The sequence below is a fragment of the Podarcis pityusensis genome, assembly GCF_964106645.2.
Source record: "Podarcis pityusensis genome assembly, chromosome: 8".
Classification (NCBI taxonomy): domain Eukaryota; kingdom Metazoa; phylum Chordata; class Lepidosauria; order Squamata; family Lacertidae; genus Podarcis; species Podarcis pityusensis.
In genome coordinates, this window is record NC_138033.1 from 65,661,728 (window position 1) to 65,673,738 (window position 12,011).

The 12,011-nt window shown below is 46.4% G+C and overlaps 1 protein-coding gene across 1 annotated transcript; it reads right to left on the reverse strand.

Annotated features, from left to right (window-relative positions):
- Nucleotides 1-4: 4 nt before the first annotated feature.
- UBXN10 (UBX domain protein 10) lies at nucleotides 5-11,791 on the reverse strand. Its single transcript, XM_081017209.1, has 3 exons — nucleotides 11,489-11,791; nucleotides 4,258-4,379; nucleotides 5-3,533 (listed from the first exon to the last, which is right to left on the reverse strand). The coding sequence occupies exon 3, from the start codon at nucleotides 3,516-3,518 to the stop codon at nucleotides 2,625-2,627; it is 894 nt and encodes a 297-aa protein (XP_080873335.1). The 5' UTR covers nucleotides 3,519-3,533; nucleotides 4,258-4,379; nucleotides 11,489-11,791; the 3' UTR covers nucleotides 5-2,624.
- Nucleotides 11,792-12,011: the final 220 nt, after the last annotated feature.

Genomic DNA, 12,011 nt, shown 5'->3' on the forward strand with positions numbered 1-12,011 from the left:
AAAATGAACACTTGCCTGGACAAAACTAGTCCAGTACACCCAGAATATATTTATTGTATCTAACAGCACACACAACATATATTCAAATTATACTGAAGTGCAAAAAGCATACTTTCCCACCCTCCATCCAGGAAACTCTTCCATTGCTTTAAGCCTTGGTTGTTTATCCCCCTTGACATTTTCCAGGTGTTTTTTTTTCTACTGTTCCCATGGGGGAAACAAGCTTTCAGGCCATCAGATTCCAGGCCCCTTTCAGTGGTCCTTGTCGCTGTAATTCTGAAAATATTCGGCTCCCCTCTACCCTGAGAGGGCTCCCCCCCTCCAAAATCAGAAACCAAAGTCAGCATTTGTTCACACAGCCCAGAGGTCATCTGCCTATATATGGAATAGTGCTGTCACGTAGGTGACAGTTTCATATATGGAGCAGAATCAAGTGGTGAAGTCTTTCTGAACTGCCTTCTCGGGCTGGAGACAGGGTTTGACTATACTCTCCTATGAGACAAAGATGGAATTGGGAATTAGACCAGTAGCCTCCCAGAGATGATTTACTGAGTGCATGGGGAGGCAAACGATGCAGTCCAAGGGAACCTTCGCCGCTTGAACCTATGCCATGTAGACACTGACCCTAAGCTGGAATGACTTCTAAGCAAGACCACTGCCACTGCTCCCCTTGGGTGAAGAAAACACATTTTGTGCCCCACACCCATGGTGCCGCTGATCAAGCAAACTTGGAGCAAACCAGGCTGCTCATACAACACTCTTCCTTGTCTCTCTGCACTATAACCCCTGCTAGGTAGAACAGGAAGTTTCCCCCATCATTCTTGACCCTGCTACATGAATCAGGAAGGTGAATGTGGGCTCTCAGGATCAGGCCTTGCCTTGTGACTGCAGGCTAATATCTTGTCCAGAGATGGCATTGCTGCCTGTCACCCAGGTGTCTTATGCTGATGGCCCAGGATGCCCTGCATTCTTTCACCTCTTTCTGCCATACGTGTCACACTTTGGGGGTATTGACACGACGTCACCCCATTCCACCTTGCTGTTGTCGGCATCTCTGTTTCCTAAAGGACCCACACGCGTTTCAGAAGCGGGAAAAGCAAGCGGAAGGCAGGCCACTTTGCAAAGAGAGGAAGCAAGGCTGGGCACTCTACTAGTCTCGCCTGTAAGGATGTGAGATTAGAGATGGCCACTGTGGTGGCCCTATAGCTGCTGCTGAATTCCACCTTTCATCAGCCCCAGCCAGCAAGGCCAATAGTCAGGGATGATGGGAACTGGAGTCCAGCAGCAACTGGAAGGCCCCAAGCTGGCTGTTCTTGAGTTAGAGCAAAGAGGTGAGGAATGTCTGCCCCACTCTGCCCAATCCTCATTTGTGTCAAAGTGATGCAGGCCCTGGCCTAACTTTTAGCAGCTGCCATCAAAGCGAAGGTCAATTTCCTACCAACCTCCAAGGTTCATTTGGCCATCTCGGCAAGGCAAAAGTGAGATTGGATAAAGAGGAATTAACACTCGGAAGCAGAATGTTTTGGCAAGCTGTGTACTTAGAGCTTAACCCACCCCAACCTCTCAATAATACTAAGATTTCAAATCCTGCATGTGAACAGAAAGCTTTTTTAAAAACATTCAAACACAGATTTTTAAAAAAGAATATAAATGGCATTTTGATAAACACAAACAGGTTAAGATTCATTTTTTAAAAAATAATAATGAGAAAGCAGCTTTCAGGAAAAGCCCCTTGCTCATCCCCAAGCAAAACTCGATTGATAACAGAATACTGAAATCGACACACGTTTGCAATTAACTCATTTTTGTTTCAAAAAAGAAAAGGTTCTGTTACCTGTTACCAAACAACACTCAACATTCAAATTTGCACTGGGTAAGCCCACTTAGATGGGATCTTTCCAGTCTAATTTGTGCCATAATCTTGTGAAAGGAACATCTGATTAACAATACAGCAACAAACTCTGGTAGGCTGAACTAATGCAGCTGTCATAAATCTTGGCTTTTTCCATGGACAAGAGAGAGCAAGTGTTGGGGTCAGTTGCACTTCCATCAAAGCAAAAAACTATTTGGATCTTGACTGGAAGAGCTTGGGGGAGGGGCGGGGTGGAGAGAAGAATTGGTCACAATCACCAGAACCTTCTCCTGCACAACCCCTGCTGAAAAGAAGTTTTGCAAACTGATGACAACATCGTTAAATGGAATTTGTGCAAGAGACATTCCTGGGGGGCCAGCTATTTATATCCATCTTTCCCCGTCCACTCATCTTAAAACTCACATTGGTGTGGGGAAAGGATATATTCCTGGAGCCAAACAAATATCACAAACCAATCCCTTCCACTGGAATAAAGGAATCAGGATTGTAAGACTTCCCTGGAGAACAGGCCATTTTGAAAACAACTCAGCAAACCTACAAAATGCAATGGGGAATATGGGAAGCTGCGAGAGGGGGTGGGTGGGGTTTTCAATGCAAAGCTTCAATGCAAAGCTTAAGAAACAAAATGGTCCTGCACAGGGAAGAGCTTGTGGGCGGGGCGGGGGGAGTGCTACACCAGAGAAAAGGCGTCAGCTGGATCTAGAGATCCACTCTCCAATGGCATTTAATGCAAAGAACAGCCTCTGGACACTTACAGCTCCCCCTCTTGCGACTCCTGCAGGATACACAACACTGACTTGTGAGGGATCCCGCACTCTTGCAAGGACTTGGTGAGGTCTGCGAAGGTCCTCCGAGGCACTTCCACTGTTTCAATGCTGCAGCGTCTGTACACGACCGAGTTCTTTTGCTCCGCCACTGTAAGGACGGTTTTCAAGCTGTCCGTCGGCCTGAAGTGACGCTCAAATCTGTGACCTGAAGGAGACCTGATGGCGAGAAGCAACCTCGGCTCCTTCTCGCTGGGCTCTTCCAAATTCAGCACGGGATGGGCCCCTTCCCTTGTTTTACTTCGGGGCTTTGTCTCCAGAAGAGGAGGTGGATTCTGAGCGTATTCTCCACCGCCCCCTTTGTGTTTTGCCATGATATCGGTGGAGGCTTTCCCCACCAGGGGAAGAAGCTCTTTGAAGCCTTGCTCTTTCTCTTCTGGTTGGGGACTCCCTTGGAGCTGACCAGCCTGCTCAGACATCATCTCCACGGCACCCTTCCGCAGTTCTTTCCTGCTGATGGATGGGAGCACTCTGTACTTGTTTAAGGAGGAGGAAGTTCTCATAGGGACCTGCTGGAGGAGATCTGGGATTTCAGCAGGGAACACCTGAACAGGCTGGTACAGCTGCTGGGTCGATAAGGTCTTTCGGCCACTTGCAGCATCTTCGCAGGGAGCTAATGGCTGAGGAGACGATGGCACCTGGTAGGAGTAGGCTTCTATGCTGTGGGAGTAATTCAAGTTGGATCTCGTGCGCCCCTTTGCAGATTTTGGCCGGGTGACATGCATGCTGAGGGAGTGCGGCTGCCAGATGGGAGGCTTCGCAATGCCAAAGGAGGTCTTCCGTTCAGAGGATGAGATGTTCAGGTGCGAGGCAGCAGCCATTGCTTTTCAGGAGACCTGGGGAAACAAAAGTCAGAAAGGGCCAGGCACCACCCGGCTTGCAGCAACCTGGGCTGACAGGAATTCATATGAGCCTGCCACTTTACACCGGAAGGACAGCACTAATCTATCAACTCCTCCAGTGGAGTGCAGTCAGTGGACTAGGGGGACTAGGCTAGCTCCCTAAATGTTCTCCTGGCACCTCCTTCCCAAAACCCGGGAGCCCTGAATGTGACATGAGGAAGGGTAAAGGGGGAAATTATGTCAGTTACACTTATTCAGGCATTAGTTTCAGGAGGCTGACTTGGAATAGAAGCAAAAGGGTTGTGGCTCTCCCGTCCACCCCGTGGGCTTCCCTGGCTGGGCACTGTGGGAACAGAATGCTAGAATATTTTAGTGAAGACTGCTTGAACATGACAGCCACTGTCATGTGGAAGGTCCAGGGGACAAGACTTTGCCCAGGCAGGCATTATGATGGCACCTAAGTGTAGCGCTGCCTTGCTGTGTGCTTGTTTCTGCAGCCCTATTATGCCTGCTCAACTTTGCAAGCAAATAGGTTACGAAAAAAGGAAACTGAAAGGCTTATGTTGTGCACAGATTGACATCAGGTTTATTCTGCAGCTGCCTCAGGGCCAGAACACCTCAGAATTAAAAGACATCAGCAAAAGCATCCCAGGATATTTCAGGAGCCAGTTAAAGCTTTGTCGTTGAAGGTCATGTTTGGGCAAACCAAAACACTCACATGCAGAAGATGCTCCATCGGCTCAAAAGGACTGACGGCTCAAAAGCTCCAGAGGATCAAACAGGCCAGTCAGTCTGAGAGGATCTCCGCCTGCACCTCCAGGGAGTTGCAGATTTTCAACCCTGAAACCAAGCAAGAGAAAAGAAGGGCGGAGATGACATTTCTCTCTGTGAGAAATCTGTTCATCGTCCTCTAGAGGCCAAGGCAAGTATTGGAGCTGCCCATTTCCAGCAGGGCCCCGTGCTTCTAGAAGCTCACGACAGGCAGAAACCCAATAGGTATAGCTTTTATTGAATTAAACCTCTTAAAAATAGAGGGTCTCTGCAATGAAAAACAGGTACAGATTCTTAATGCACACTGAAGGCAGCCGAAGGCAGATGCTGGGCTGGGGGGAGTGCCCTCTGTACCTAGCCCTCATTCCATCAGCTGTTGCTGTTGGTGGCTGAGAGCCCAAAGAATACTTTGACTCATCTACAAAGACAGAGTGGCTGCATGCAGTCCAGCTCAGCATTACACCCAGTGAGATCACAGGCCATAAACATGCCTAACGCCAGGCTGAATTTTGACATTCTGGCTTAAGCAAGGAAAAGAAAAGAGTGCCACCTCCCTCTTGATTGACATTATTCCTCATGACTGCATTAGAGCGAGAGACCCCAGCAGCTTAGCAGCCTCCTGGACTTATTTTATGCAATTCCACTGCACATCACAAAGTCTCTGTGAATTGAAAGTGGAGACGCTATATGTACTTTTCCTTGTTTGTTTGTTCTGTTTACACAAGAAAATCTTTAATAAAAACTAATTTTTAAAAAAGAGTTGGTACATTGAATTTGCTGCTAATCCTCTTCCCTCACCACCTCTTCCCCCTTTCCCATGGGTGTAGACAAGGGGGGCGGAGAGGCAGGGAAGGGCAACTCAAAATCAATAAAAATACAAAGCAAACTGAGGTTCTGCCCCCCCAACAAAAGGCCTGCCCCCCAAAAAAAATTCCTGGCTATGTCCATGCCGTTTCCTATTATCGTATTTTTCGCCCTATAGGGCGCACCGGCCCATAGGAGGCACTTTTGGGGGGGGGAATAAAGAAAAAAAATTTATTCCCCCCCCCCGAGCCCCAAAGAGCAAAGAAGCCATGACAGCGAGCGGGATGGATCCCGCTAGCTGTCCTGGCTTCGTTTTTAGCCTCAGGGTTTGCGGGGCTGGGGGCAGGGGAGGCCTGAGCTTCCCCCAACCCCAGAACGGGTCCAGGAGCGATGGTGAGGTTGCGCAACCTCGCCATCGCTCCCGGAGCTTGCTTGCGGGGCTGGGGGTGGGGGAAGCCCGAGCTTCCCCCGTCCCCAGAATAGGCTGTTGCCCGCAAGACTTGCGAGCCCAGCGGGAACTCCTGCCGGGCTCACAAGGCTTGCGGACATTTGCGCGAAGCACGGGGCACGCTCCGGAGTGCACTCCGTGCTTCTGGCTGCAGGTTGCTGCCCGCAAGACTTGCGAGCCCGGCGGGTGCTCTCGCCGGGCTCCCAAGGCTTGCGGATAGCTTCCTGAAGCGTGGAGAGTGAGAGGGGTCGTGCGCACCGACGCCTCTCACTCTCCAGGCTTCAGCGAAAGCCTGCATTCGCCCCATAGGACACACACACATTTCCCCTTCATTTTTGGAGGGGAAAAAGTGCGTCCTATAAGGCGAAAAATACGGTATGTGATTTCTTCTGTTTTATGTTTCCTGAGCATTCTTTAACATTTTAAACCACCTTGAATACTTGGGTAGGAAGGTGACATGTAGATATAGTTTAAAAACTGACGCATCAAATTTGCATATCTAAAACAAAGGTTGTGAAGAAAAAGAGACACTTGTGTGTTTAAATCAAGGAACCAGGTGTTGCTTAAATGATGCATCGATGTGTCACTCCCAAAAGGTACCGTCTTCCTCCTGTGTGAGATGGAAGGGTGCGTCTGCTACCTGTAATGCTTATGTTAAAAATAATTCAAGAGGAATGCTTCTTAAGACAATTTTAAAAGGTTTTACCTGACTAAAGGTTGCTGCTCTACAACCAAAGACTTTTCTTTTAAAGCACAAAAGTTAACGGTTGTCGAACTACAGGGATGGACATCCCCAGCAGGGGAGACACATTTCTTCCCTTTATACATTAACAGCAGCATAATTTGTGCCCATCTGTTTATTTACATCTATTTAGACAACTTTCCAAACAACACTATCAGCAATGCTAAACTAAAGTAAAAATATACCACAACCGCATAAATATACAAGAGAACACTTTAAGCACCACATTCAGTGCAAGCTTACAAGGGAAAGCAGCAATACAAATACTCCCACCTTAAAAGTCAAGGCACTTTGAGATGTCAATTGAAAAGTAAGCTGAGAGAAGAGTTGCTTTTCTTTTTTATTCCTTCTGGCAAAAAACACTGAGAGAGATGAGGACCTCTCTAAATCAGGAATAGGAAAACCTTTGTCAGCCTGAGAAACACATTCCCTTCTAGGCAAACTTCTGGGGGCAGGATGCCAGCACTGGGCAGAGCCAGAGGAAAAGTAGGCAAATTGATGCATGTGAATTTTACCTTTGTCCAGGTTGCTAATTTCAACACAGACTCACACACCCCTCATACGATCATCCATCCAGGCCATCAAAAAACATTGCCAGACTTCAAGGACACATTCCAGTCAGACAAAAACACTCATGGAGGCTGCAAAGTAGTGGCAGTGAGAGGTGTGGCAGGGGAGGGTGTGTGTGGCTTGGGGAGACTCCCAAGGGCCAAATAAAAAGGACTGAGTGGGCACATCTGGCCCTTGGGCCTGAGGTTCCCCACCTAAAGAGACTGTACCACAGAGTGATACAGTTTGCGCTCCTCCCCAATACATTACCAGAATTCTGGTATGTACCTCCTTAAAAGATGGCAGTCAGAGTAGAGGATTTCCATTATGGATCTGAGTCTGGAGGGAAACTTGGGAATGAAAGTGTTTTGTGATGCATGCTGGGGATAGGGATTGCAGGGTTTTGAAAGGTAGGAATCAGCTCTTTGGAGTCAGAAGGAGACTGATCATGTAGGCTTCCTAGTCACTAGCAGAAACCTTCAAGGAAAAGTGCTCTCCCCAAATTTTGGGTACCCATCCTGAAAACAACAAATCTGAGATGAGGGCCATTCAAATTTACAGCCCTTCACTGTCTCTAAATATCAGCTGCCTTTGAAGAAGACATCTCCAGGGCTGTGGCCCTAGTGTCCTCTTAACAGAGCTTCAGCTAAGACTTTAAATAATGGCTCAGCCTTTTAATAAACACTAATTTTCATGAAATGCTACTTCAGGCTATTTTTAATGCTAATTTAACAGTTTTTATTTATGAATTTCTTTTTACTGTGTATGACATTTAAAAGTTTTAAAATTGACTTTTCACAAACTGCCTTGAACTTCCAAAGTAGCAGGCAGGATATACAAGTTGAATATGTGTACACATTTTGGGTTGTATCGTATCTGCTCAGAGCACAACCACTGAAAATAATGGACTTGAATAACTTAGGTCAATCACTTTCAATGGATCTACTCTGATTAGGACTTAGATAGCTACAGCCCTTTGAAATTAAACCTATTTTGAAGCTGCCTTACCATCCAGAGCATCTCAAGTTCACCCCAAAAACTGTTAGTCCAAAGAGTAATTGCCAATCCTGCTGCTTTCACAAAACTGGACAAAGAAAACAAAGCTCTTTTTCACCTTATGCCTTCTTGTTTTCTCACATCCACAAAATGGGGAAAGATTCTGTAGCAAATGATGAACTCCGCTCTTGTGGCCAAGTCTGGGGCACTGCTGCTGCCTTGTTCCAACTGACAATGGCACAGCATGCACCCATATCTGCCAGCTATATATAATAGGGGAAAGGGCCCATTGACTTTGGTTACAATGAAAGGTGTAGGAACCACCAGCTGGCCGCAGAGGCCAGGCTCACCAAGACAATCATCTACTGCTGTCTTGGAGTGGGGATGTAGAGTAAAAAGAGTAGGTGTGTTTGTGTATTAAGCTTGATATGCCAAGCAACAGATATAAACACCAAGGCAGCACAATTAATACAAAGCGTTTTATGTGCCATGTCATGGAGAAAACACATACAAACAGGAGTCCAAGCTACATCTAATCTCAGTCCAAAAGAAAAGAGCATACAGATGAGGATTAAAAGTGAGTTCTCCCATTCAGTTTTACACTCCTAGAATCCATCTGAATACCATCTCAGTTCGACCTTTATAAACAAATATTTGCTGTTTCAAAACGAATGTGAGGCAGACTTTTAAACCTATTCATTCGACAACATTTATATACCACTTGAATGTAAAAGAAACCCCAAACCTCTAAATGGTTACCGGTATGTTAAAATGCTTCGTAAAAGCTGTTAAAGCAAGTATGTAAAGGACTCAAAAGATTAATTTAAATCAACAGTAGCTAAAAGGAGAAAGAATACACATAACTTCTGCATGTCTGGATAGGCTTTCCTAAACAGAAATGTTTTAAGCACAATACAGGGAAGGCACCTGCCTGATGTCAATAGGCAGGCAGCTTCAAATGTGCTGCCAGCGAAAAGAATGATTTCTTACAGGTGCAGAACAGGTCTTATGGGGCACTAGTAAGAGCCAGTTCCACAGACTGAAGCAGCCGAGTGAGCATATAGGGGGAAAGGCAATCCCTTCAAGTAAACTGGTCCCAAGTTGTTATGGGATTTATATACTAACAGTAACACACTGAATTCCAGCCAGTAGCAAATGTGCAGCCAGTGCAGATCTCTGAGCAGAGGTGTTATATGCTGACAGGGTCTCATTCCTGTCAGCAACCGTGCGGCAACTTTCTGCACTAGCTGCAGTTTCCAGATAAAGTGCAAGTGAAACCCTACAGAGTACATTACAGTAATCCAATCTTGAAGTCACCAGTGCCTGAACTACTGTAGTCATGCTCTTCCAGTTCAGGAATGGCCATAGTTGTCGCTCATGCTAAAAGGAACTTCTGGCCACTGAGCAACTAATCCAGAGGTGGGGAACTTGTGTCCTTCCAGATGTTACTAGACTCCAGCTCCCATCAGGCCCAGCCAACATAGCCAATGGTGATGTATGAAAGGAACTGAAGTCCAGCAGCATCCAGAGAAGGTCACAGATTCCCTGTTAAGGTCCTCATCTGATGCCTTGCTCTATTTACCTTCCCTTTTTGCCTGCCACGGAGGAGACGGTGGCTACCAGTGGTGTGGCCTTTTTAGCATTGGCACCTCATCTATGGAATTCCCTATTCAACCAGCATCAAATAAAAAAAAACGTTTTTGGCTCTTCTAGGTAAAAATGTGTATTGGTGCTCTCAACAATCTGTGACAGGTTTAGGGTTTTTATACGTTTCCTGCTAGTGTGTGTGTGTGTGTGTGTATAGTTTAATTGAAATACTTCTATATACCACCTTGAAAGTGCTGCTGGTCAGCAAGAACTGTCTGGGGATTAGGTGAATTGCCTGTTTTGGTCACTATCCTTGGAAAAAACAGGTTCACCTCTTGAAAGTTCTCCTAGACCCAACACTGCTCTTCATCACCCAAACGGCAGCTTGGCCAGGAATGCATTTTGCAGTGTTGGCTGGTATGCCAGCTGTGCTCTTCCTGGAGAAGGCTGATCCACTTGCCATTGACACAGCTAAACTGGATTAGTCCAACACTCTCTATGTGACTTCACTGTTGCACCATTTTACTATCTCCCGGTTTGTTTACATCTCCAATTAAAAATGCTGATTATAATTGCAAAGCACTACCCAGTTTGTGACCAGCATACTTGAAGGATCACTTCTTCCCACTCAGATCTTTGGCAGAGGCCCCAATCCATGCCCCAGCACCATCCAACTTGTAGTTGATGAGTAGGTAGAAGGGTGTCAGGGGCTTCTCTATTGGGTGGGTGCCTGAGCTTCAGAGTTCTCAGCCCCAGCTGGCCCCATCACTAATGACACTTTCATGCCCTCTGAAAAACATATCTGTGCCATTGGGCCCCTTTGGCCTAAATACTTAATCCCACTCTTTTTCATTCCATGTCCTTCCTGATGCTGACACTTTTTCATTATGCTAATAATACCATTTTATTGTGTGCTGTTTTTGCATGGTTTTAAGTGGATAGTTGTTGGCCATGTTCCCTGTTACTGGAAAATAAAGTGCAGAATAAAAATATTTTGATAAAAATATACTCACATTATATTTTAAATACACATACATAAAACCAGATAAACAAACATTAAAATATAAAACATCAAATAATTAAAATATACAGTATAACAATCCCAAACAACACAGCCATTAGAACAGGAGGCTCACATACATATTGCACACCACAGTAAACAAACACAAATACAAACAACCTTCCAGAAAAGCTGCCACATTCTATGCAATGTAAGTAGCAACTAAACAGAGCATTATTTTTAGGCTTAATTTCAACGAAGCAATATATAAATGTTGCAAAATAAATAAAATTCAGCATCAAAACAAACATGGCACATAAAAACTACAAACACACACACATACGCACAAGGAAAATCCTACACTATATCAGGAAAAAAAATGTGACCAATGAAAACTGAGCAAAAAAGAAAAGTGAAAATGTAAACATGATTTACTAAGTGAGCAACTTAATATATTTTTTAATCCACAGATGAGAACGGGCCAAATAAGTATAAGACCAAATCCATGCCATACTTTTAAAAGCACACCCAACTCACATTTAAAGCACGTGGCTTCCCTGAAAGAATCCTGGGAACTGTAGTTTGCTAGGGGGTGCTGGGAACTGTAGTTCTGTACTGGGGAAACTACCTTTCCCGATATTCTCCAAGGTAAAGTCATGCGCTTTTAAATGTAAGGCGTGCAACTGCCCTAATACCGTGTGTGCGTGAGTTTCTATGCACGTTCGCCACTCAGGCTTTGCCAACCCGGTAACCTCCCGGAAGAACTTTTGGACCACAACGCTCACCAGCGCAGATGGGAGTTGTAGTCCAAAACTTCAAGAGGGCACCGAATTGGTAAAGGCTGGTGTCATGTAACCAAGTATCTCATACGCGCGCATGCTCGGTCTCTCCCACCACCTAGCGATAGTGAGGAGGCCTGTTGTGGGGCTCCTCGCGGAGGAGGCCGAGGCCCCCCGCTCCCGAGGCGAGAAAGGGCGGGTGGCGGGGCCCGACCCGGTCGCGTCAGGTAAGGCAAGGGGAGCCCCGCGCCAGGCCTTCGCCCGCCCTCTCACCTCGCAGCGGCTCCATCCAGCAGCCCTTCTCGCTCCCTCGCCGCAGGTCCGGTCCTCCTCGGTGGTAAACAGCGCCGCGTTTCCACGGCAACGCCCGCCAGCAGCCTACTTCCGGCCTTGACCGGAACAAAGCGCAGCCTCTCCATACATACACGACTGAAGAACGTCCTAGAGAGGCCGAAGCGGGTATAAGCTAGGTGGGTGGGCGAGGGCCAGTTCTAGGACATGGTTTTCTATGGGCGCGGAGTCGCGTCGCTCTAGCCTTCGTCACCTCCGTGGTAAACAGAGGAAGAACTCTGGAATAAACCAAGAGACAGGAAAAGAGGAGAGGGGCGGTGGAGGCTGTGAGCAGGAGCTGAGGGTCAATTTAAAGGGAATTTTCTTTGAAGATATCAGCACCTGCAATATTAGCAGTGGCCTATCATATGGATGCTCACTCACTTGCGAAAGTAGTAAATGAAGAACGTGGACTACATTGCAGGGGTGTTGTGCTCCAGTTTTCTCTTGAAATAATTATTTATAC

Excerpts from the sequence above, each read along its gene's own strand:
- UBXN10 (XM_081017209.1), bottom strand. The coding sequence starts at position 3,518 with ATGGCTGCTGCCTCGCACCTGAACATCTCATCCTCTGAACGGAAGACC.